This window comes from Tinamus guttatus, unplaced genomic scaffold (assembly GCF_059628265.1).
Source record: "Tinamus guttatus ecotype Peru unplaced genomic scaffold, ASM5962826v1 Tinamus_guttatus_pri_ptg000314l, whole genome shotgun sequence".
NCBI classification, from domain to species: domain Eukaryota; kingdom Metazoa; phylum Chordata; class Aves; order Tinamiformes; family Tinamidae; genus Tinamus; species Tinamus guttatus.
Window position 1 is genome coordinate 5,943,666 of NW_028288848.1, and position 22,205 is coordinate 5,965,870.

General features: G+C 48.8%; 1 protein-coding gene across 5 annotated transcripts in view; it reads right to left on the minus strand.

The window, feature by feature from the left end:
* SUFU (SUFU negative regulator of hedgehog signaling) overlaps positions 1-22,205 on the minus strand; it is an 85,230-nt gene that overhangs the window by 4,753 nt on the left and 58,272 nt on the right. For all 5 annotated transcript variants that reach the window (XM_088528664.1, XM_088528663.1, XM_088528665.1 and 2 more), the window contains exons 9-10: positions 12,801-12,935; positions 11,433-11,571 (exon numbers count right to left, since the gene is read on the minus strand). In XM_088528664.1, the coding sequence (XP_088384790.1) occupies positions 11,433-11,571; positions 12,801-12,935 (274 nt within the window). The remainder of the gene's footprint in view (positions 1-11,432; positions 11,572-12,800; positions 12,936-22,205) is intronic.

A 22,205-nucleotide genomic window follows, 5' to 3' on the forward strand; every position in this document is an offset into this window, starting at 1 on the left:
GCACCGCTCTCCAGTCCCCCCTTCTCACCTCTCCCTTCCCTGTCCCCTGAGGCAGGAGCTCTGCACTCCCGCCTAGGGAGGAGGCTGGAACATGGAGGGACTCCACTGCCCCCATTTCTGCTGCCTTCTCTAGCTCCAGGCTGGAAGAGGAGCAGCCAGGCTGCCCCATGGCAGTGCGGGATGCACGTCCAGTGCCCTCGAGCCCCTTGGTGCCAGCAACATCGGCGGGGAGCGCTGCTCTGGGGAGGTGAACTGGGCAATAGGACTAATGAACCAAGGGAAGACCAATCTTCCTTTCTTCTTATTCGTAAGAGAAGCGACCCAGAAAACTGAAATCCTGACCTGAGAGCTCCAAGGTGACCCCAGTTCTCTTCCCTTCAACCTTGCCATGCTGCTGCCATCACATACACATTCCCTGGGGCTCAGGGAACTACAGCCTCCCTTCTCCACCACGTTCTCCTCTTAGCTTAGCTCAACCTGCAGCAGGCTCCAGGCCAGGGTCTATAACTGAGCTGCTCAGCACCGAGGCAGGCAGCTCCACGAGGTCCCTCTGATCATACCTCGAGCCTGGAAAAACCTGGCTTTAGCTACGAGCCAGGAGCTTGCTGCTTTGGACAGGACACCGCAACCTGGCACCGATCTGCAGACTGGCAAGCTGAGAAACACGTAGCATCGCTGCAAACTACTGCAGTCTCCTTGCAGGAGCCTGTAACTAGTCTGCCCGTCGCACGGGAGATACTCGCTCCTGCTGGCGAGGGAGCCGGCCTCGCAGACGGGAGCAGGAGGGCAGCCGGATCACGGAGCTCAGAAGGAAGAGCTGGGTGGGGAGCTGGGGTTCTGCACGGAGCAGATCGGATTCTGCGGAGCTGAGGGTGAGGGAATGAGAACAATTTGGCAGACATCAAAATCTACCGAGCAGCCGGAAAAAGGAGGAGGAATTGGTATTCGCAGCAATCAGGCAAGGAGGAAATGAATATGCAGCCATCCACGGATGAGCAAAAATGCCAGAGGTTGGGATGGGTGAGAGCAGGAACAAGGAGTCACACTCCTGGCAAGGACTAAAAGCCGAGCTGAGCAGGAAGACCCCTGGGCGTTCCCAAGGTGCCAGAGGCAGGGGAATGGGAAATGGGAACCAGCTGCTCTGAGGCTGGTGGAAAATGATCCAGGGTGTGAGTGGGTAAATAGCTCAGGTTGGAGAGGGCGAAGGGACAGGACACGTCTCGGCTGAAGCACAGGCTCCCAGACTAGGGACAAACACAGAGCACTGTAGCTCTACAGCCCCGACCAGGGATGCAATGAAGGTGGCTGAGCCCATCTGGAGTGCGCTGCTGGCCAGGGGATTTTGTTAATCCAGCTAAAAACCCCTGAGTGGGGACAGGAGCCCACAGCACAGCTGCCTCGTGAGCCATGTTGATGAGACGCAGCGGGCGCCGCTCCGCAAGCCCTGCCTAGGCTGCTACCCTCGTGGGGTAGCCTCCAAAGTGCAGCCGCAGCCAAATGCAGGAGCGAGCTGGTGGCTCAGCACAGGGATCCGGCCCTCCCGAGCTCTCCTGAGGAGTTTCCCAGCACTGGAGCTGCTGGAGGGGCCTTTGAAGCACTGTGGTCCTGGCTTCGCGTCCGGGTGGGATTTCCCTGCTCGGCACCAGCCCAGGCTAAGGGCCCAGGAGCGGCAAGGCCGGAGCTCGGGGGTCAGGCTGGCACCCCCCAGCTGGCGGCAGAACCCAGGGTGGCTTTGCCCTTGCCCAGGGCGATGAGAATAAACCCGGGCCAGCCTCAGCTTCCCTCTCTCACAATGTTTCAGGTTTCCAGCTCTTGCAGCACGCCTGCTCCCGCACAGTATGATACCCCATTAGATTAACACACACACGTTATATATGCATGATATTAAAGGTGACATTCCCAGCAAATAAACATGACAGACTGCCATTGCTCTAGGCACCTAATTTAATTTCCTTCGGGATTTAAACCTTAGAAGCTCAAATTAAACAAATAGGCCCCGTTCACTTTATATTTCAGACCTGAATCTGGAGTTTTCCTCTGGTGCTGTTAACTGATCTTATCAACAGGACACTGCACAGAGATCACAATGATGAAGCAGCTTTTTCCCTCCCCAAAGAACAACAGAGGCCTGGTGTGCGGCAGCTCCGGGAAGAGCCTGCGATCCGGCAGAGCCGCTGCTGGTGCGGAGCCGGCAGCGCCTCGGCTCCGAGCGGGCCTGTCCTCCCGCGAGGCCTCTCGGCAAGCGCGGGGGACGCGCGGGAGCTCTCCTGGCGTCACTGCCGGGCGCTCGCGGCGCTGTGCCCTCCCAGTCCCGCGCGAGCACCGGTGCCTGGCCAGCGTGCCGGAGTCGGCCGCAGGGCGCAGCTCTGTGCCGGCTGTTTGCCGGGACAGGGAACGGCCGCGCTGACCGGCTGCGGGTACCTGGAGCGGTTCCTCCGGCGCTGCGCAGGCCGCTCACACCAGGATCTCCGTGACCTGAGCCGGGGAGGCCCGGCCACACGCAATCCCCTTCCCAGCAGATTTAGACTCCATTTTATCACTGCTTTGCTGCTCTGCTCATGCTGCAGATGCTTCGGAAAGACACTGACTGGCCAAGAGATAAGTCCCTCATCTCTCTAGTGCAGGTTCCTACTGCACAACCTAGGGTCCAAAGTTTGGGCTCTTGCTGCCTCACCAACAAGCTGTAGGTGCCCAGACACCCTACAAAATACCATGCTATGCCATCTTACACAGCTAGATGCGCTCGGGAACACGCGGGCTGCATGCATCATGTCTCCCTCTCGTGGCAAGTCCCACCCGTGCTCGCTGAAACCTGCTCCCTACCTGCAGGACTTGCCTAAAGGTCAAGTGAAGGAGCCTGCGCTGACGCTTTTGTACCTGCAGATAGTTGAGAAACCCGTATCGTGACTTGCTGCAGGTACACAGCTGTGAGTGCATGAAAACAGGCAAGATTTAAAAATGCCCACAAGGTCACAGGGCTCTAGACTAGTTCATCCACCTCTGAAAGGAACTGATGTGTAGTGACATATTAAAAACTTTATATTCCACACCTAGGACGTGTCTCACTCTGGTGTTCAATCCTACCACCGAGGCTCGACATTTTCAGCTCGGGACAGGGTGGCTGGGGCTGCAGGTCACCCAGATGTTGACAGCCTGGCACAACTGACAAACCTTTGAGCAGGGAAGAAGCTGAGCTAAGAACCTGGCTGCAGCTCTGCCCACCTTCAGAAGGCATTTTGTCCACGGCAAGACACAAGCGACTAGCCCAGGGATGATTAAGCATGGCTGCTTTTGCTAATAATACCCATTTTTCTTGCCTATCTAGGAACAAGCCAGACAACCTACACTTTGCCCTAGTGCTTTGTTTGCATTAAACACTGCCACTTGCTTTTTTAACAGGCTTGCCACAGGAAAGAAACCACGTTTTATTAGCTCTGGACTTAGTACAGAGATGGGCCGCAGAGCTCAGCACAGAAGGTGGGGACACACTGCAATAAACCCCCGGGTAAATTCACCACCCTACCTAAGAAAGTGTTCAGCCACACAGGTGCTCTGCCTGGGCTGGGTGGAGCGGCTGTTCCTTAAGCCACACGGCATCTGCTACCTTTGCAAATACCCTACAACTTGTAGGAGCCCTTTGCACTGAAACTGCTCCAGTTTAATTCCTACAAAAAAAGGAAATTAATCTGTGTCTGGGTTCCACTCTGAAATTAAACATAACCGATAATAACCTCTAATAAACCATGCTTTGGATCATGGACACCCTACAGGCCATCCCCCTGCTTTCCTCTTGCTTTGGTCTTCTATGGACAGCCTCGCTGTGACTGCAGGAGGTTCAGGGCTGAGGTCTTTTCACTGCATTTATGCCATGCCCAGATTGGACACTGTTTGAAGAGGTCCCCTTCCTGTCTGAATTCCCCACAGTTCTCATTACCCCCTCAAAAGTACCAGCACTGCAGCAAACACCTTTAATGGGAAATTCCAGCGTCACTCTTCCAGGAGACTCATGGTCCTTCTTGCAAAGGGAAAACATCCACTCAGATGCCTAAGGGACTCTATTGCTTCACACAGTGATGTTACAATCCCAGCAAGGGAAGCGTATGATGCTGCTGAATGAACTTTGACCACACCAGATCTCTCCATAACTTCCCCAACTACAAGACCGGCTACAATAACCCGGATACCTCATAGCCCAGCCTGGTGAGATCCGCCTTGCAGGCAAAACTGCTTCCAGGGAACCCGGAGCTTGGCTCGGATGGGAATGGCTGAGCCAAGTTATCAGGCAATACTGATTTTTTTTCAGAGTGAAAACATTAAGGAAGAACAGGCATTTCAGGGAATGCTCCACTTAGGAGGAAGAAAAGCCACAGAAAGTAGCCAACATATTCTGAGTAGCAAGGGAGGGGAATTAGGCTGTGGGATAATCAGTCTGCTTAAACAGGATGGAAGAACTTGAATCATCCAAAACTAGCCTGGGCAAAGCACTAGAGCATAGGCTGGAGATGAGTTGATGCGTCATTCCCCGGGGACCACCAAGATGACCTAATGGGCCTTTTTTTACCTTTAATGTAATTTTCTCCTGGTGTCTCATTCAACAAAGAGAAAGAAGAACATGTGGAGAGGTCTGGAGACTACTGAGGGAAGGAGATAAGCTAACCTGAGAGAGTGAGTTTAGATAGTCCTAAACCTACTGAAGAATTTAGAGGAAGCCACCAAAAAGATTAAGAAAAAGCTTCTGCTGGGTTAGATTCCTAAAACTGCTTTAGGGAGGAGCAGGTTGCAGTTTTATGTGACTTAAACCACACAGCTTTCAGGAGGTGTCCTTAAACCCACCGAGCGAGGTGCGGAGGTCTATTCAAAGGCGAGGAAAACAAAACTCAATCCCCTGTGCTCAGGAGAAGGCTCAGCTCACACCTGCCACTTACAGGAGGGCATCTCGAGCATCAGGGGCCTCTTGCGAAGGCTGCTTTGAGCAGCCACTGCTGCCATTATGCCAATATGCATAAATGGTTTAACATGTGCTATAGCTGAGAGAAGAACCAGATGTGCTCATTTCCAAGGGAATGTCCCAACTCTACCGGAATAGAGTCATTCTCTTGTGCTCTCTGTCCCTGTGACTAATTCAATGTTTTATATGATGTGGAATAACTCCAATTGGATGAGCTGAGGAAAAAAAAAAAAAAAAACCCTATAGCTGTGGCGCCCATTAAGGCAAGAAGCAGAAACAGGGGTTCAAATAAAAGGGAGAAAATAAAACATGAGTTTCTGATATCCTGGGCTGAGTGTTGTATCCGTCAAACACAGATTGGAGAAGGCAAAACTTCTAACAACTCCGGCTCCATTCTGCAAAACTAGTTTATTTTTTCTTCACTGTTTTTATTAAAGAAAATCTTCTATTTCTGGTTTCATTCAACACAAAAGGACTTTTTTTTCAGCTTTTGGTCTAAGGCTTTTGTTTCAGCAAGAAAAACTGAAAATATTTAAAGATCGGGCTCAGTCTGAGTTTCTTCCCCAGATTTTTCACTTAGGTTGCCAAACCAAAAGAATGGATCATCCCCCATGACCCTGCTCACAGTAATCTCCCCCAGACTGCCAGCACAGATAGAGCATGTTGATAGCTCCTGAGGTTGGATGCTTCATAGAGGCTTCACGTATCTACCCTGTCAACAGGCGGGCTTATTTAACATTTTCTATTAAAAGTTTGACCTTGCTGTCCTAAGACTCAACTTATTTTTCCATGCAGGATGTCTTGGTTCTGGTTGTCTTAAAGGTTTTAGGGGAAGAAAAATCAAGTTATCTCCGAGGGGATTTTTAGAAAAGGTACTTTTCAACAGTGCTAACAAACAAATATGATCATTTTGTTGCAAAGCCTGAAGACTACCCCTGCAGTGGGGAGCTACAAAGATTATCAAAAAATGTTCTGGAGGTCAAGGAAAAGTCTTTTTCCCAATCATGAGAAGGCTCTGCCAAGTCAGAAGCCTCTATAAGTCACTGTTTGTCCTTAGCCTTTCAGGGAAAAGCAGGAAAAATGCACTGAAGACTCTATTTTTCACTGAGCATGTCCCAGCCCAACGCCGCTCTCCCCCAGCACAGGGCGGAGGTAGCTAAGTAGCACTTCTGCCTCCAATCATTCCTCGGAGCGACGAGGGATTGCTATGGCACCAGGCACATCGGGACTAAAGGCAGGGAACCTCTCCAGCGCTCTCAGCATTTCTGCTGGAAGTCAGGCAATGTGGAGGAGGAGGAGAAGGAATTTGCCAACTTGAATGAAGGGGAGGAGAGAAAAGCAAAGCCGGGCCAGGATGAGGGGAAGACAAAGACACAGAAAAACAGGATGGAGGGCAGATCAGAGGCCAAAGTGGGAGGCGACACAGAGGGCAGGGAGACGGGTTCAAAGCCCGTTTCCACAGTCTCCACATCCACACGGTGCCTGCATGGGAGCTGGGCAGAATGTTCCCCAATAGTGGCGGGGCCAGAGGATAAAGTCCTGCTGACGCTTTGAGCTTTGCAGCTCGTGTGAAAGTCGGAGGGCACAAACTGCAAACGAGCCATAGCCTCCATCTGCCTAACAGGATTTGTCTAGAAACTGAGTGAATTACCTGTAAAAAAACCCTCCACGTCTGTGACTGGCAATATCAGGCATTCCAAACTTGGGAAATGCCCGAATTGGGATCGCCTGCGCAACGCTAATTTGGCCCCGGCATCCGTCTGCGCCGCCAAGCAAATCTGTAATCACGGGATCGCCTGCAGTTCCTCTCCCACAAGACCTCGGCCCTGCTCAGGCCTCGGGATGGCTCTGCTCGCTGAATGCAGCATTAGTCATCATTTCTTTTCATTATCATTCAAGTTGTTTCCTCGTTCCCTCCTCCTCTCTTCCCCTTCATTTAGTATGCTCCAGCTGACGGCTGCCAGCACGGATTACACTCGCAGCACCTAATCTTCGCGTCCTCCGCGCGCTCCGTCTCCGGCGCTGAGCCTCCCATCCCGGCGAGGCAGCGACGGCTCCTCTCCCGGGCGCGCGTCGGGGAGGGAGGCCTCCAGAAGCCAGGAGACCTGACACGGTCACAGGGCAAAAATGCAAGAGGGCAGGGAGCTGAGAGGAGCGTTCAGCTCCCAGGCTGACTGCCCACCACCGCGCGATCCTTCCCCTCTCGGTGGGGAGGGACTTGTCCCCGGGGCTCAGCTGCGCTGCCGCAGTGCTCGGCAAACACTGCATTAAGCTTCACAGGATGACTAGCAGAAGGTTTCCTTAACAAACAGAGGAAAACAAGTGAAGAGGAAGTTGAGTCCAAATGTCCACTTCCTCGGGTGCCCAGCTCAGGACTCGCAGGGCCCCATTTTCCAGTGTACTTAGCACTGGAGGGCACAGGGCTTTCTGCAGCAGAACCGCTGCTGGGAACGGGGATCAGACCCCGAGTCTCCAGTCAGCCCTCCAGAAGCTGAGGAATGCAAACCCAGTGGACGCCTGTGAACATTCTGTCTTGAGGACGTGCAATAGCATTGAGAAAGAACACTGGAGTAGAGGGAGGGACAGGATCCAATTCTCCAGGGCAACATTTAACAGACTTCACCGTGAGACTATTGTGATTTTTATGCAATTACCTGCCTCATTCATTAGACACCTTCTAATTCTGATAAACAAATGAAGTAGAAGTCCTATAGGCAAGAGTCAGCCCTGATTCATCCCCAAACCATGTTCCATCTCTGTGAACTGAATGAGGCAGGCATCCTTTGGGAAAAATACAAAGCACCATTCAGTTAGATTATGTATTGAAAGGCACATGTGTAACAGGGTCACGTCTAAACTGCAGAGACTATTCTTTAGCTATTTCATAAATTCTGGCTGCTTGATTTTGCAGTTAACAAGAACTCTTTAGCTATAGGTTTGTTTTTAGTGCAGTATATTGGCTTGTATGTCAGAGTTTGCAGCAATATCTGAAGTGCAACACGAATGTTGCACATGATCAAAGGCTTGAATGTCATCTCCCCTAGAACAATGACTGCCTAAAGCAGCAGGAGCAGAAATTATCTGAAGGTAGTGTTAAACAAACCTCCCTCTCCCCTCTGGGGAGAGTAAGCAGTCCAGGTGAGCAAGGTAGGAGGGGAGAACAGTCTACTTTGTGCTAGCCGAGCACAGAGCTCCACATAAAAGCAGAAGAGCTTTGCAGAAGCATGTCCTGACTCCCATCACTGGAGACTTAATGATGGTAATTCCCAAAGGATGATGCATGCTGACAGGCTTTGACACAAACTACCCCAGGATAATATTAATATGTATTAAAGGCTCAGGCAACTTTATTGGGAAGGGCTTGATCAGTAACACATTTCAACAGAGCGTCTCTATCATCTGCCTGAACATAAGACAGATGGGGAGGGAGAACACATGCACACGCTCACCTTGCTTCGGGTTTACAGACAGACACACTGATCTGTGACGAGCTGCACGCTTGGCACGGCCCAGCTGCTGGGCCAAAAACCACGGACACTTCCCCACGACTACAAATGGCCCTGTGGGGCAGTTTGGTCAGCGCCTGCCTGCACCATGAGCACCCCTAACCCCGCAAGGCAGGGCCAGACGCCTCCCGCGCAGCCTTTCCCGGTGCCTCCGGAACGCGTGCGGTGGGAGCCGCGTTTCGGAGGCTGTGCCAGGGCACTGCTGTCACTGCGCTGGGGGAAGGGGGGATGGAAGAAAGAACTGCAGAAGCCTTTGATCATGTGTAATGTTAATGCAAGTGTTACACATCAGAGACTTTGCCACGGTAACTAGCATATAAACAGGAGCCTAGTGTTAACAAGGGGGACTTCTTGAATATGTTTGTACTTTCCTGAGTCAAAGCAATTTCCCTATTCAACAATACATGACACAGTGGAAGAAATTCAGAAATAAACCAGCCTGACATGCTTAGACCTTTAATAGAATTTAGCTTCTTAGAACTAATTAAATATTACTTAAATGAAAAAAAAAATCCAAATACTTGGGAAAGGTGCCAATTTGACAGCTCTGGAAAATGAAATAATCTAATCATCCCCAGAGCATGGGCAGCAGCAGGACAGGCTTCCCCTACTAACATGCCTCAAACGTGACCTGGAAAGGCTGTTGATAGAAGCGGGGTGTATAATCTCTGCGGTCTAATGACTCCTTGCCTTTTCTGCTGAGGCTGCTAAAATGGCTCCTGCCGCGTCCCAGCTGCGGCGCTGATACGGACACCTGTCTGCTAGGAGCGGCACCGGGCCCTGCCAAACTCCTGTCGTTGCTGCGCGTCCCTCGGAGCGCCCGGGGCTGCTGCTCGGCCCGCGCGGCCCCTCTCCGGCCCGGCCCGCGAGATGTAAACAGGAGGTGCTGTGTTTAGTCTGCAGGTTTGGGCTTTCGCTGCGCCGCAGCTCAGGCCCAAGAGGAGCCGGGTGCTGCCGGCCGCTCAGTCGCGGACGGGATTTTTCAGGCTCCCTGTTCCTTCCCCAAGATGGGGAAGTGTGCGCGGGAGGAGAGGCCTCCTGTTTTCTTGCCTCTACGTAGCCCCTTCATTTAGCCGCCTTTGCAACAAGGCCCTGCATCGCAGTGAGCGTCTCCGAGCTGCCAACTCGCCCAGGAACCCGTGGCAGTGCCCGGGGTCCCAAGCAAGGGAGGAGGCGAATCCTCTCCAGGCCTCGCTCGGGAGGCTTCGCTGGGCTTGCCAACGTGGCCAGCCCAGAGCTAAGGGACTAAACCAAACAGAATTCGCCTCCTCGGAATGGCGTGCGCCACAGTTTCTTTTAGTTCTGAAGTGCAGCCACACGAGCCTCGCTCCTCCACCCCCGGCACCACAAGGGACTGCTGAGGCCAGATGAAGCCTCCCATCGCATGCAAAGCCAAGCGCCTCAGACACTCCCACGTGTATCTCGCACAACCGCGTGCTCCTCCTCTCGTCCCCGGCTGCTTCTAGGCTCCCTGCCTCCCCCAGCCAGGCTGTCCCCATCGCTCCCACCACAGGGACAGGGCAGGAGCCAGCGGCAGAGCCCATCCCCTAAGAAGAGAAGCTCTGATATCTTAACCTTGTGCAGGAGACATGAAGGGGAAGGTGCTTCTTCCCACCTTGCAGAAGTCAAAAATTCCCCACCTTTCCCTCCTACTTACTAGAAAAACATATCTAATTCTCAGTGCACAAGTAACAGGCACAGAAACAACCAGGAGCAAAAGGGTTAATGTTAGCTACGTGTCTGAATGGTGACCTAATCATTGCCATTCTTCACTGTTTAGAGGTTACCTGACTACTCTACACATCAATACACTTCAAAATGTGATGTAAATGCAAACAAACACTCTTATGTTTGGAGTTAACACAGTCACGAGATCCTGTGTATCATGTGTTGGCAAGCACAGGAGCCAAGAGCAGATGACCCACCCTTAAACCTGACCGTTTGCTGTTAATCATTACAGGAGCGTTGCACTTTCCAGACTGTACAATCAAAGCCCACAAGTTCTTTGAAAATCCCTACACACGAGATGGTTCTAGTCGAGATCAGCTCCTCCACCAGTCATACAGATTTCCTGGCATGATCTCCTCCAGACTTATGAACACAGGCAGTGGAATACCTTGAAAATAAGTCACTGGAAGGTTAGTTGTCACACTGTAATCTACAGGTCTGAGATAGACTTTTGCCTTATGAAAAGAAGGAGAGGGAGGAAGGCCATAGCAACAGAGAAGGCAGAAGAGTATTGCATGTCTACAGACTCTCAGATATGGGTTTCTCCACATAACTTTACAGTCATGAAGAAATTAAAGTCTGGAATAGCACTAAGACCTCATACCATCAGTGCATCACTGGGCCTCAGTAGAGATGACCCTCAACACCAAGCAGATGAGGAGCTTCCAAGGAAAATCCATTGTACAGAAAGATTGTGAATGCAGAAATTGCGTGGGTGCCTCAAGTAACTACTATATTTGTCAAGGAATCAATAGGAGAGCAACAGAAGCAAAGAAGGCAGCCCTTTGTGTGCCGCTTCCTCTAAAGGATGATGTAAAGCTGAGATCCTGACTCTGTAGGATCAAAGTCCCACAGCTTTCTCTTGAGATCAGCTTGTTAGCTCTTCTGCCCTGGCTCCATTCTGGTTTTGGCCATTCCACTCTGCCTCCCCAAATTCCTTTCTGGAGTAAATCAGAGTAAATACAGTCTGCAAAGTGTTCTGCAACTCCAGGAAACACACACTTGTATTCACAGAAAATCTCAGAACTTTCCAGCCACTGTTTGTCATTTTGAGTTCCATTAATATAAATAGTAACAGTTCAACATTATTTTTTGCATATATAACTACTGATAATATTATGCAAGAAGTATCACAGATGCTGCAGGAGGATATAGAGGCTTGTTATACTTTTAAGCCACGCAAACCCTTCATGGAATCATTTTCAGGAGGAAAGGAGGAAGGGGAAAAAAAGAAATGGAGGAGCTCTCACTTGTAACCAAGGTCCATGTGCTGCATAGGGGTGCTCTTCTGTAGCAAAGGCTCCTTCTACTCCTGTTGATACAAACGTGATTGCTGTATCCCCTGTAATGCTTTTGTATGTAAAGTGCCGTCCATGTAACAGCCTTCCTCTGTGGAATAAAATATGCAAGTGTGAACCAAGAGCTTGCAAGCCGCATTTAACAGAGTGATGGAGATGTATGTGAACATGAAAACATATTTCCAAGCAGGCCCATCAGTGGGGCCAGACTTATACACTGAGACAGCACCTGGTGGTCCATTGCCCTGGCACTTGACAAATGTAATCTGCACTACCTAAGCATTTCAGTAAAATGCCCAGATGTACATGCACGACCATTAAAGTATCCTTTTGTTTTTTCTTTTTCTTTCTTCTTTTCATTCAATGTTTTTTACAAGGCAAATCATGACTCTGGTATTTAGGCTCAGAGTCTCCGAGACACCCATGAATTGCTTCCAGTACATACCTGGAAAAACTCCAGGTAGGATATACGGTGCCTAACAACTGAGTCACAATTGCCTGATGCATTATTTCTGGCCAGCTGAGCTGTGGTAAGTGACCAGGGCAGACTGCTCATACATTTGTCATGCAGAAAAGAGTGTGTTCATGTTAACTATCGCACTGCATTTCTCAACAGGCAAGTGTGCACTTGCTGTTGATAACTCTGGCTCCACAGACATGTAACTCATTAAGCCAAAGTAACTCAATCACCTGCAATCCTTTGTCTCTACAGTTCATCTTTGTGTTGAGGATAAGAACATTTGTCAGGAGTGTTTTTTAAAATAGCACTGACTGAAATCGTGGAAACCTAGAAAAGTCACTTACAGTGGTATGAGCAACCTGAACCTTCAAAAGGTAACGTGTAGAGTGTGCACAAAATGTTTCGTACCTTCCAACATATAACTGACAGAGTTTGTCTGCAAAACACACTTCCATGCAGAAACTGACTGGAACTAGGCTTTGTACAAATACTTGTATTAAAGTCCACAAGCCAGACTTAACAACTTAAGGGATTTCTGTGACAAAAATATGGTAACACACCCCTTGTTTATCACAGAGTTGCCAGCATTAGACTAATAAAAAAAAATCCTATACAAACCCTGTCCTGTTTCAGCACTCAAAATACACTAGAGGAAATAAAAAGAATGAGAAACAATTTTACCATGATGAACACATATGCAAAGCATCATCTGCTCCTAATGTGTTTTGGCAAATATCTCAGCTCTGGCCTTTAAGGATCCTTTGCATGCATGTCTGTATGGTGAAACACTGCCACAAAGCAAACCCAGCACATTAGCACAGAGCCAAGGAGGAGGAGGAGGAGAAGGGAGTTTCACTCACCTTAGACAGAGCGGAATCAGCGCCCCGGACTCCTGGTTGAATTTCAGGTGAACGCTCTCCAGCTGCCTGGTGCGGATTAGCTCGTGAGGAATGATAGCTGCTGAGCTCTCACTTTCCAAACTGTCCTTACGGCTTCTAAGAGAAGAGACAGAGAGCCCACATTTAGGATTCTAGCACTGTGAAAGAAACACATGCCAGTTTCTGCTGCGACTCAGACTGGTGGTGCAAAAACAGAAAGGAGCAAACAGCTATCGAGGCATATCTGAGTAGTCACCAACCCCTACAGAGATGCAGGTCCCCCCAGACTACAGGTCCCAGCGTTCAATTCTTCACCTCGATTTGATTGCTTGGGTCACCAAATGATGGTGCTTGCCTTCACAGACTAAAAGAAATATATTTCTGTGAAAAGCTGGAGATAAACTACACTCACTCAGATCCTGAAACACTATAAAATAGCTTAGAAAAATCATCAGATGTGTTTTCTCTTCAGGGATTTTTTAGACAAGAATCTGCTTGGAAGAGTTGTCCAGCCTCTTTTGTCCTTGTTTAACTGTTTTTAAAGTCATGAGACATCCCTACAATTCCTCCCAAATCTTCTCTTTCCACTCCACCAGCATCAAGTGAAACAGCCCCAATACAAAATCTGTGTGTGACGTGCAGAACATGTGCAGATTGCTCTCCCTTTGTGGAGGAAATGGGGCCGCTTCAAGACAATGCAGACCTCCTTTCTTATTCATTTATTCATTTCCGCAAGGGCAGCATGTTGTGAAGCTCCGACTAAAGGTTAGATTGTTACATGATTAGGAACTTTGCCAGACAGAATCCTCCAGATAATTAAACAGGTATATTTCAAAATACTTGATCATAAACATTTTATATGTTCAAAGAGCGGCAGTGTGACCCCTTATTCGATGGTACAGAATAAAGAAGGAAGGACACAGATCCTTTTGCTCAGCAACTTTACCATTTTGGAGGATGCCATGAATGCGATGTGTCTGACAAACAGTTTATATTTATCTGACCTGGTCACCCATGTGAATTTAACAGAAGCAAGACTTTATTTTAAGACAGTTTCTATAGTACTGAATCACCACAGGAGGTAGACAGTGAAAGGAAGAAGGAGCTGAGAAAAAAGATGCTACATTATAATGTGGTTTTATCTCGCCAGACAAACAAAAACGAAACAAGGTCCATTTGTGAACATGGTTGCAACATGCCTGGCTCTTTCCTGTACCCAAAATGGGATCCACCTCTAATATGTATACAGGAAAAAATGTAAAGCATCAGCATGACCCTCAAAGGACTTTTTTTTTTATTTATTTCCTTATCTCCACTTGACTTTCTACATGGGTGTTGTCCCAAAATTACTCCCATCCACAACATGCATACATACAAGCAGAGTTCAGTGTGGTTTCCAAACCAGAACAGCCTTCGCCAAGTCACCAGGTCCCTGGACTTGTAAACTCTCCACTCTAAAATGAGGGTACTTCTTAAACACTTTGCATGTCTTCCTGCAAATATCCAGCATACCCAGGACAGACATATGCACAACACCTCAAACCAACACCAACAAGGTGTTCAGCTCCTGCAAAATGAAGTGCAGAGCACATCCCAGGTTCTGCCTTAAGAACATATAAAAGCCATAATGGCCCCAGCATGGTAGATTGGGATACTGCCTGTGTGGGGTGGGATGGGGTGACAGTCAGCACAGTGTCAGTCTGGCGGGTTAACCCTGCACAGAGACACATCATGCTTTGTAGTCTATAGGTGGCACTTAAAGCTGTGTTTAATCTAGCTCAGCAAACATTTTACAGCTCTTTGTAGGTGGGGCCTTGAAAGCCACAGTGGGCCAGCATTTTGCAGGCTGATTACCTCAGAAACGCAGTTGATTAATGATCAGTTGACCTTAAGCTAAGCTTCGCTTGAACTTCCTTATCAGATCTTATATACACAGCGAGCTGTGGGAAAGGCAGCCTGTGGTCTACCGCTTCCAATCACTCATTATCAATCCCCACCAAAAGGGCCAGCCATTAGCAACGCATGATTTTCATGCAGGCCATAAGCTCCGCGCTCGTTAAATGCAGTTGCAGAGTTTACGTACCCTGGAGCAGACCGAGAGGCACAGGGCAGCGTTCCACGCTGTGCCCTTCTCCCCTCCTCGGCTCAGCGCGGCCCCGCGCGCCGCAGCTTCCTTGCGGAAGGACGGCCGGTTGCAGGACACCTCCCCAGGCCCCTGGGCTCCAAACTCGGAGCAGCCAGCGGGTTTTGGGCTTTCCCGCACCAGCGGTACAGCCGCTAGCACAACAGGGCCGAGGGGGAACGGCCTCCCCTTGCTAATGCAATAATAGGAATGACGACAATATTCTGGAGGCAAGGGGCAAAGCCTTCCCCGTCTTATTAAAAACAGCAAATGCTGTTTGTCATTACATGCTCAAGAGAAGATGTTGACTAATGTATAACTATCAAATGGAACTGTCATGACTTTAAGGCTGTCAATAATTATGACTTCACATTAATAAGTAACCAGCCCTTCTGTCAAAAGGGTGAAGGAGTGAAGGAAAATGGTAGTTAAAACTTTGAATGACATGAAATTATTAATCCTTTCCAGAAAACTTTCCCAAAATAGTCACAGTCTCTGTGTTTCACTTTGGAGGATCTCTCACAATTTCAGCTACATAAAGTTAAGGGTGAAACTGTGACAGCAGAAACCAAGTAACTTATCTCAGCTACACCTTTCAAAAGAAGAGTTGAGTGTCCCTTCTGGGCATGTTGTGGGTTGGACACATCTCAAGAGATCACAGTTCCCTCCACTCAGAGCCATGCTGTAGCACCCACTTTGCTGCCTTCATGGAAACTGGAGCTGCAGCTGTGGAGCCGAGGTGACCAGTCCCAGCTCTCCGGGCAGGGACCCCCCAGCACTTTGCTCTAGCTCCAGGTTCTGCCCTGGCTTTTCGCGAGCCTCTCCTAATCACCCTCTCCGGGATGCAAAGGTAGCGAGGGGGTGATAAGCATCCCAATGCCCAAATCCAGTTTGGGGGCATGGTTGGACCCGTAAGTTGGTCCATCTACTGAGAGGACTGCTTTCCCCACTACTTTTATACCCCAAGGCAAGTAAATTGATGAAAATAAAACAGAGCAAAAACATACCTAAGCTGTTTTCAGACATAACAGGCTTAAAAGTGTTTGGAGATGTTCACTTGGAAGGTGCATGAGGAAGGTCACAAACTGGCCCTGAGTTTCAGGCTCTGGAACATGTATCATGACACGGGGACTCTGCGAGACCATTAAAATTCTTTCATGGGAAATAGGAATCTTTGTACACGGACACTTCCAAAGGGCAATGGGCCAGATGAAGGGTCGGTGGGACTCCTGGAGTGTTATTAATAAAAAGCTCCTGTCATAACACATTCTGCCAGCCACAGCTTGTAGTTTTCAGCTTTAGAAGGAAACATAGAAAAAGTTTGTTCTTTAAGACTAACATCTCTGATTTTACGACTGTCAGTTACCCGTACGCCTTTACTTCCTCCACCCCATCACCAAATAAATCAGCAGCAAAAACTGGTGGAGTTTTATTTGTTATGACTAAGATCTAGCTGACTATCATGTAAAAATGTTGCAAACTTTGTCTATTCCAGATTTAATGCTTCATCCAACCCACACAAAAAAATTCATGTTTCCTCAGTGTCCAGAAAAAACAAGTCTGTGAAAGCCAGGGCTGCTGCATTAGGAAAAGCTGTAGATTTAAATGGAAGCAGCATGCCGGAAATGTCCCGGTTTAAGGACTGCACATCTAGTGTTTTCTGAAACTGGAGGGGAGTTGGAGGAGATTAAAGCTCATTTCCCTCTGATTGGGAGCTTGTGGGAGGTGTAAACGTGGGCAGTTGTCAGATTAATTCCTTAGATGATTACATTCTTTTTGTTTCTTTAAAGCTGTTTGTAGTTGGGTTTGATGTCTCCTGTTTTGGGCAAGTGTATTGCTGCAGTTACCAAGGTGACTTTAGCTGACTTTCAACTATTTTTTCCAGCTTCAGTTTCTACCAGTAGTCTGCTCCTGAGTGGAGGGGAGAGGGAGGACACGATGTTTGCTAGTTTTGTTTTAAATCTCACAAATGAAAAGTGACAGGCCCTAACTTAACCAAAGCCATATTTGATTTTAAGCAGGGTTTCGGAGAGAAGGGTGGTCAAGCTGTTGCAAAGGGCCCAAACATGGACTGCAGGCTCCGCAAATCTCTGTCACTAGGGAGGAAGGGCCCGAGAAGCCTCCGCGTCCCCGTGTGCTGCGCTCCTCCTTACGGGCGCAGCCACACGCTGGAACCTGCAGCCTCTCCTCGGGGCCCTCTCTTTGCATTACGGATGAGGGTGGCTGCAACCTGCTTAATTTTATGCCAATTAGCAGCAGCCCTTGGGGTCCTGGAAAAGGGCCAGTGCAATCACTGGGTTGCGCAAAATTGGGATGTCCTCTCCATGTAAGTCATGTTTACGGCAGCCTCTTCTTTTCGAGCAGTCCCAATGGCAGTTATTTTATGGGATTTAAGAATAACCAGGTTGATCAGATTAAGAAATCCTATCTTATTTATTCTTGAATTTGCATTTTGCTTTATGATCAGAGTGCTTCGTCCTACTGAAGCAGACCTCAACGCCCTTCAAAGCTCTGTCACCGACACAGAGCACGACTCCTCTCCATTCCCAAATTCCCTCCCAGATAGTGAAATCCCCAAGGAGAGGCTGCTGCAAGCTGTTCAGGTCAGACACTGCAGGAAGAGGTTGTGCCCCCCCACAAAACCTCTGGCTACTTCAAACTTGCTTATTCCTTAGTGAGTATCCAAAGATCACCTAAGTGCCATCAATTTCCCAGCGTCTTTCCCACAGCTTCCCCTGAAGGGCAAACCAGCAGCTGTGGGAAAGAGTCCTCCGGCATCTTGGCACGCAGACCAGCAGGACACGTCACAGACGCACAGAGGCAAGTGCAGAAATGGGGAGGATGCTTTTGCAGAGCTCCTGCTGCTCTGACAAAGCTAGCTCGAGCATTCGGCTCTCGGTGCTCATCATCCCGGTTAAACCGGACAGCAAAAATACACTGCGTGTATTTCCTGGCACAGAAGAGCTCCAAGGACAATGCCAGCAGCAACAATCTTTTTGCCGCTCACATATCCCTTTGGAAAGCTGCATAATAACTACTGTCAGTGTTTGCGGGGGCCAGTCTGTTCCAGACTTACAGCTGAATTGGGAGCGAGAGATTTAAGCTGTGCCCCTGGCACCCTGCAGACTCACGGGCAAAGTCAAACTACTCCTGTATGCACCAGGTTCCCTGTCTGTACAGCAGAGACATTTTTCCACGCAGAGATGTTGCAAGGATTAAGTCAATGTTTGCCAAGCACTTCTGGATTCTCAGACAGCGAAAGCTATGCAGAAGTGCAGCTTAGCACGGTGACCACGGTGCACTTCTGACACCGGTTTTCCAGACATTTGCTGTCCCATTCGCTGGCTTGTCACCCGGCACTCAGCCTCAGGCCCGGAGACACTCCCTGAAGTGCCCGGCCTCCCCCCGCCAGCATTCCTTGCTCCAGCAAGACACCGCTGCACGGCGTCTCGAGGAGGGAGTATGCCTAAATAAGCAGGACGGGATTGGAAACTTACTGCTTAGTGGTTGCAGAATCACAGAGTCTAGCCAGAACTAGACAATTTCAGAGAACACTGAAACGCTCCCCTTTATGTGGAAGTTTTTTCTTTCAGTAAATGCTTTGCCTCCAAGAACCGAGGACAGGAAACCAGCTACGCAGACAACAGCTTCCCTCCGCCCAAGCAAAGCAGCCATCAAAACCCAGCGCGACTGCGAGCAGCGAGGTGCAGACTCGCCCGCACCCTTTCTGCAAGGGCTTCCTCAAAAACCTTCCTCACATGGAGCTTGTTCATTTGCATTAACCTAACACTACGCAAAGCATTTACTGAAAGAAAAAGAAATCAGCGTGGCCTGTTTATCAAGGAAAAGGAAGTACCTGGGGTGGACTCCAGGCCTGCAAGTGGCAACGTTGTTAGTCCTCTGCTCCTAGCTTGGCCCTAGAATGGGCTCAATGCCGCTCTGGGGTTATCCCAGGAGCGCTTCTGGAGCGACACCACCGCTTTTCTCCCCATGCTGGGAGAGGAACAGGCCGAGCGCTGGGTGTGCAGCGCAGCAGAAGGTCACATCCAGGACAGCCCTGCCAGCCCCACCTGCCGGAGGGTTGTTCCCTGGCCTATTTGCCAGGAACCTGCTTACAATTCCCCACACAGCTGGAAATGGTTCAGGGCTGGATAGAATTAGCACACGGGCACAGAGCTACCATATGTTCAGCGTTCTCCGGACTCAACCTGTTTTTCTGCTTGGAAATTGAATGCAGATGGGATCGCAGATATCTGGGCATGTCCCAGGTTCCCGGACAAATGACCACTGCGCGTGAGTGTCTCACCACCGATCCTGGGGGACCGTCATGCATGCTGGTGTCTGGGAAATCCCAGACAGAAATATGGGAACTGTGCGTGAGCCGCCTGTTGAACCACACTGCTTTAGCCTTTTTGAGGAGAGAGAAAGATAAAAACAACGGAGAGAAGCTGAAGAAGCACTGTCTTTTGTCAAAGAAACACAGGCTTGGGAGATCTTTCTCCACTACTCAAACGTCACCTGAGACACCGGGGACGTGGGTGGGCATTACTCGAGTCCTGGCACAGGCAAGTGCTGCAATTATGGATAATTCTAGCCCCAACTTACACAGCAATGCGGTTTGCTAGCTCTAGGTTTCTTTCCTACAGCTCAGACAGGAGCAGTAGAACTGTCCGAGTCAGCCAAGGGGCAGAAAAACATCACTTCCAGCAACGCTGCGTGATCGAGGGGACCCTTGAGGAGGGGAAAAGGTCAAGAATTCCCCGATCCCCGTCCTGGCCCTCACTGCAACTGTGGCAAATTAGCTCCTCTGTCCTCAGCTCGAAGTTGGAGATACTGCTCACTCACCTCACGGGACAGAGAGGGACTAATTGCCGGGGACAATTAAAGACTCAGACTCAGAATTTATTACACCAAGAAATTAAACAGGGAACTAAGCAAAGCTCTGCAAGTGTCACTGATCTTTGACATCTGGAGCCTCCAGCCCACTGAGATCTTAACAGCAGCAGTGTTTAGTCTGACGTCTAGACTTCCCTATCGATATCCAGCATGGGCAGAATCTGCAGCTCAGGAGACTGGGAGCCTTGTGGTTTTGTCTGTCTGCATGGCACCTACCAAGCTGATGGGGCCTAAAAAGTAAATAACGCGCTGCTATAAAGTACATTTGTATTCATACATGCCTCATTTTTCCAAGTAGTAATCAAGAGTATTATGCTACCTATGGTCAAAATGATTAGTCACGTTTCCAAAGATCAATTTACATGTTCTTTTGTTTAATGCGTATGAACTGATTTAATGGCTGCCTATGAACTGAGCTAACACTCATTTTGAGAAACAGATGTCCAATGCAGTTTCAAGCATTAAGAGTGCTTTTATTCATATCCTTAGGAGAAAAAGGGCTACACAGTCTACAGTAATAACACTAATGAATCAAAGTGCTCAGCTGCCCAACGGGGTTTTGACAGAAACCAGCTTTTTCTCAAAGGAACTTTTTTTAGGACTCTGGGACGGTGAACAACTGGTAATAAGCATGCTTAACATGTAAGTATGTACTTTGCTGGAGCCAAAATACTGAATTAAACCCTATCTGCAATGAGACAATGTGAGGCTTTTGTGCATGTGCTGAAACTAACTGCACAAAACCAGGAAAGTTTGTATGGATCCCCACAATTTTATACAAATAAATATTAGAAAGTTTGAGTGTTTCTGGCGTTACTTTGGGCTGCTGAAAGCAGAACAGGTTGTCTCCTCTAAACCCGACAGATTACTGCGGGTGGCTGGTGGGGCTAGGATAAAAGAGAAAGAGCAAGCTACTAGGAAAGCAGCCAGTGCCTGCAAATCTATGGTAAATAAACAGCACATTCCTCTTCTGCATGAAGCCATTAGAGCCTGCGTCAGACTTGAACGTCCTAATGTCAGCTGGGTGCAAATGTGACTGCCTGGGGTTCTGCAGCGCTTCCCGTGCAAAGTAGATTTGGAAGAACTTGCCATGCCCCGACAGAGCACTTCTGTCAAGTTCCTGAGGAGCCCCTAATGCTCCAGTTATTCACAGGGCCCTTGCAACGTACCATGGGTTTGATATTTTATGGTCTGATGTGTACAGTGCAGGATATGATTACACACAAGCCTGGCTCCCATCAGCCAGCACCTCGTAATCGTTAACATATTTATCCTTGTGGTGCCTCAAGAAGATGACATTGTTATTAGTCCCGTTTTATAGATTCAGAACTGAGGCTCAATAGCTAAATGACTTGCCTTAGATCGCACAAGATTTACACTGAAGGACAGAATAGAGCTCCAGCTCCACCAGGCCCAGGCACGGATGGTGCCCAAAGCACAACATCTATGTGCAGAGTCATCCTCCATCTCTGGCACCCAACCACAAGGCCTACAAAATCACTCCATCCATACTAAGTTTTGTGCCTTTCATGTCTTAGCCTTTGCCACTAAGGGTACCTGTAGGGAATGTGGATATTTACTACATGCAAAAGCTCAACTTCCAAGTTATTTCTCTCTATATAGCAGGGGGAGATGTGAAACCCAAGCCCATGTCCATGTACTAAGCCCACGATCATGTACTAAGCAGTAGGTTGTCCAATATTGCTCGAATTGCTCAGACAATGCATTAAAGAAAGACCAAGACCTAGCAAGATCATTCTCTTTTGCACCATGTATATCACACTGGAAAAAAATGTGGACTGGTAAGTGCTAGCCACAGCAAGGGTAGCAAATCAGGCCTGATTTAACTGCAAATTAATTAGAGGTTGTGAGTAAACACCTTCCCAGCACAGGCCACTCCTCCCAGCAAGGCCATGCTGCTAAACAAATTCCATGACATCATTAGTGTGCATCATGGGGGGAAAAAAAAAAGAAAAGAAAAAAAGCAACTGTATAAAGACAGACAGACCTTTTCCAAACTCTGACTACTCAGTAAGGATGGAGGAAGGTAGTGTCAGGAAACACTGCTGTTTAAGTTGAGATCTTTCCTATTGCTCAGATGCTAACTATCACCAGATTGACTGCAGGCAAGACACACAGCGGTCTGATAACTCCCTTTCCTTAATTGAATTGCTATTATGGAGAGAGAGGCTATCAGTTACCACTGTGGTAACCATAAACCACAGAGCAAAGTGTTTATCTTCGAGGAGCAAACACGGGGAACCTGCCCTCCCTACCATTAAAGCTTCAGGGCAGGTGGGTTCACAGCTGTGACAGGCAGGACAGATTTGCTACAAAGGGCACTACGCAAACACCAAGCTCCAAATTTG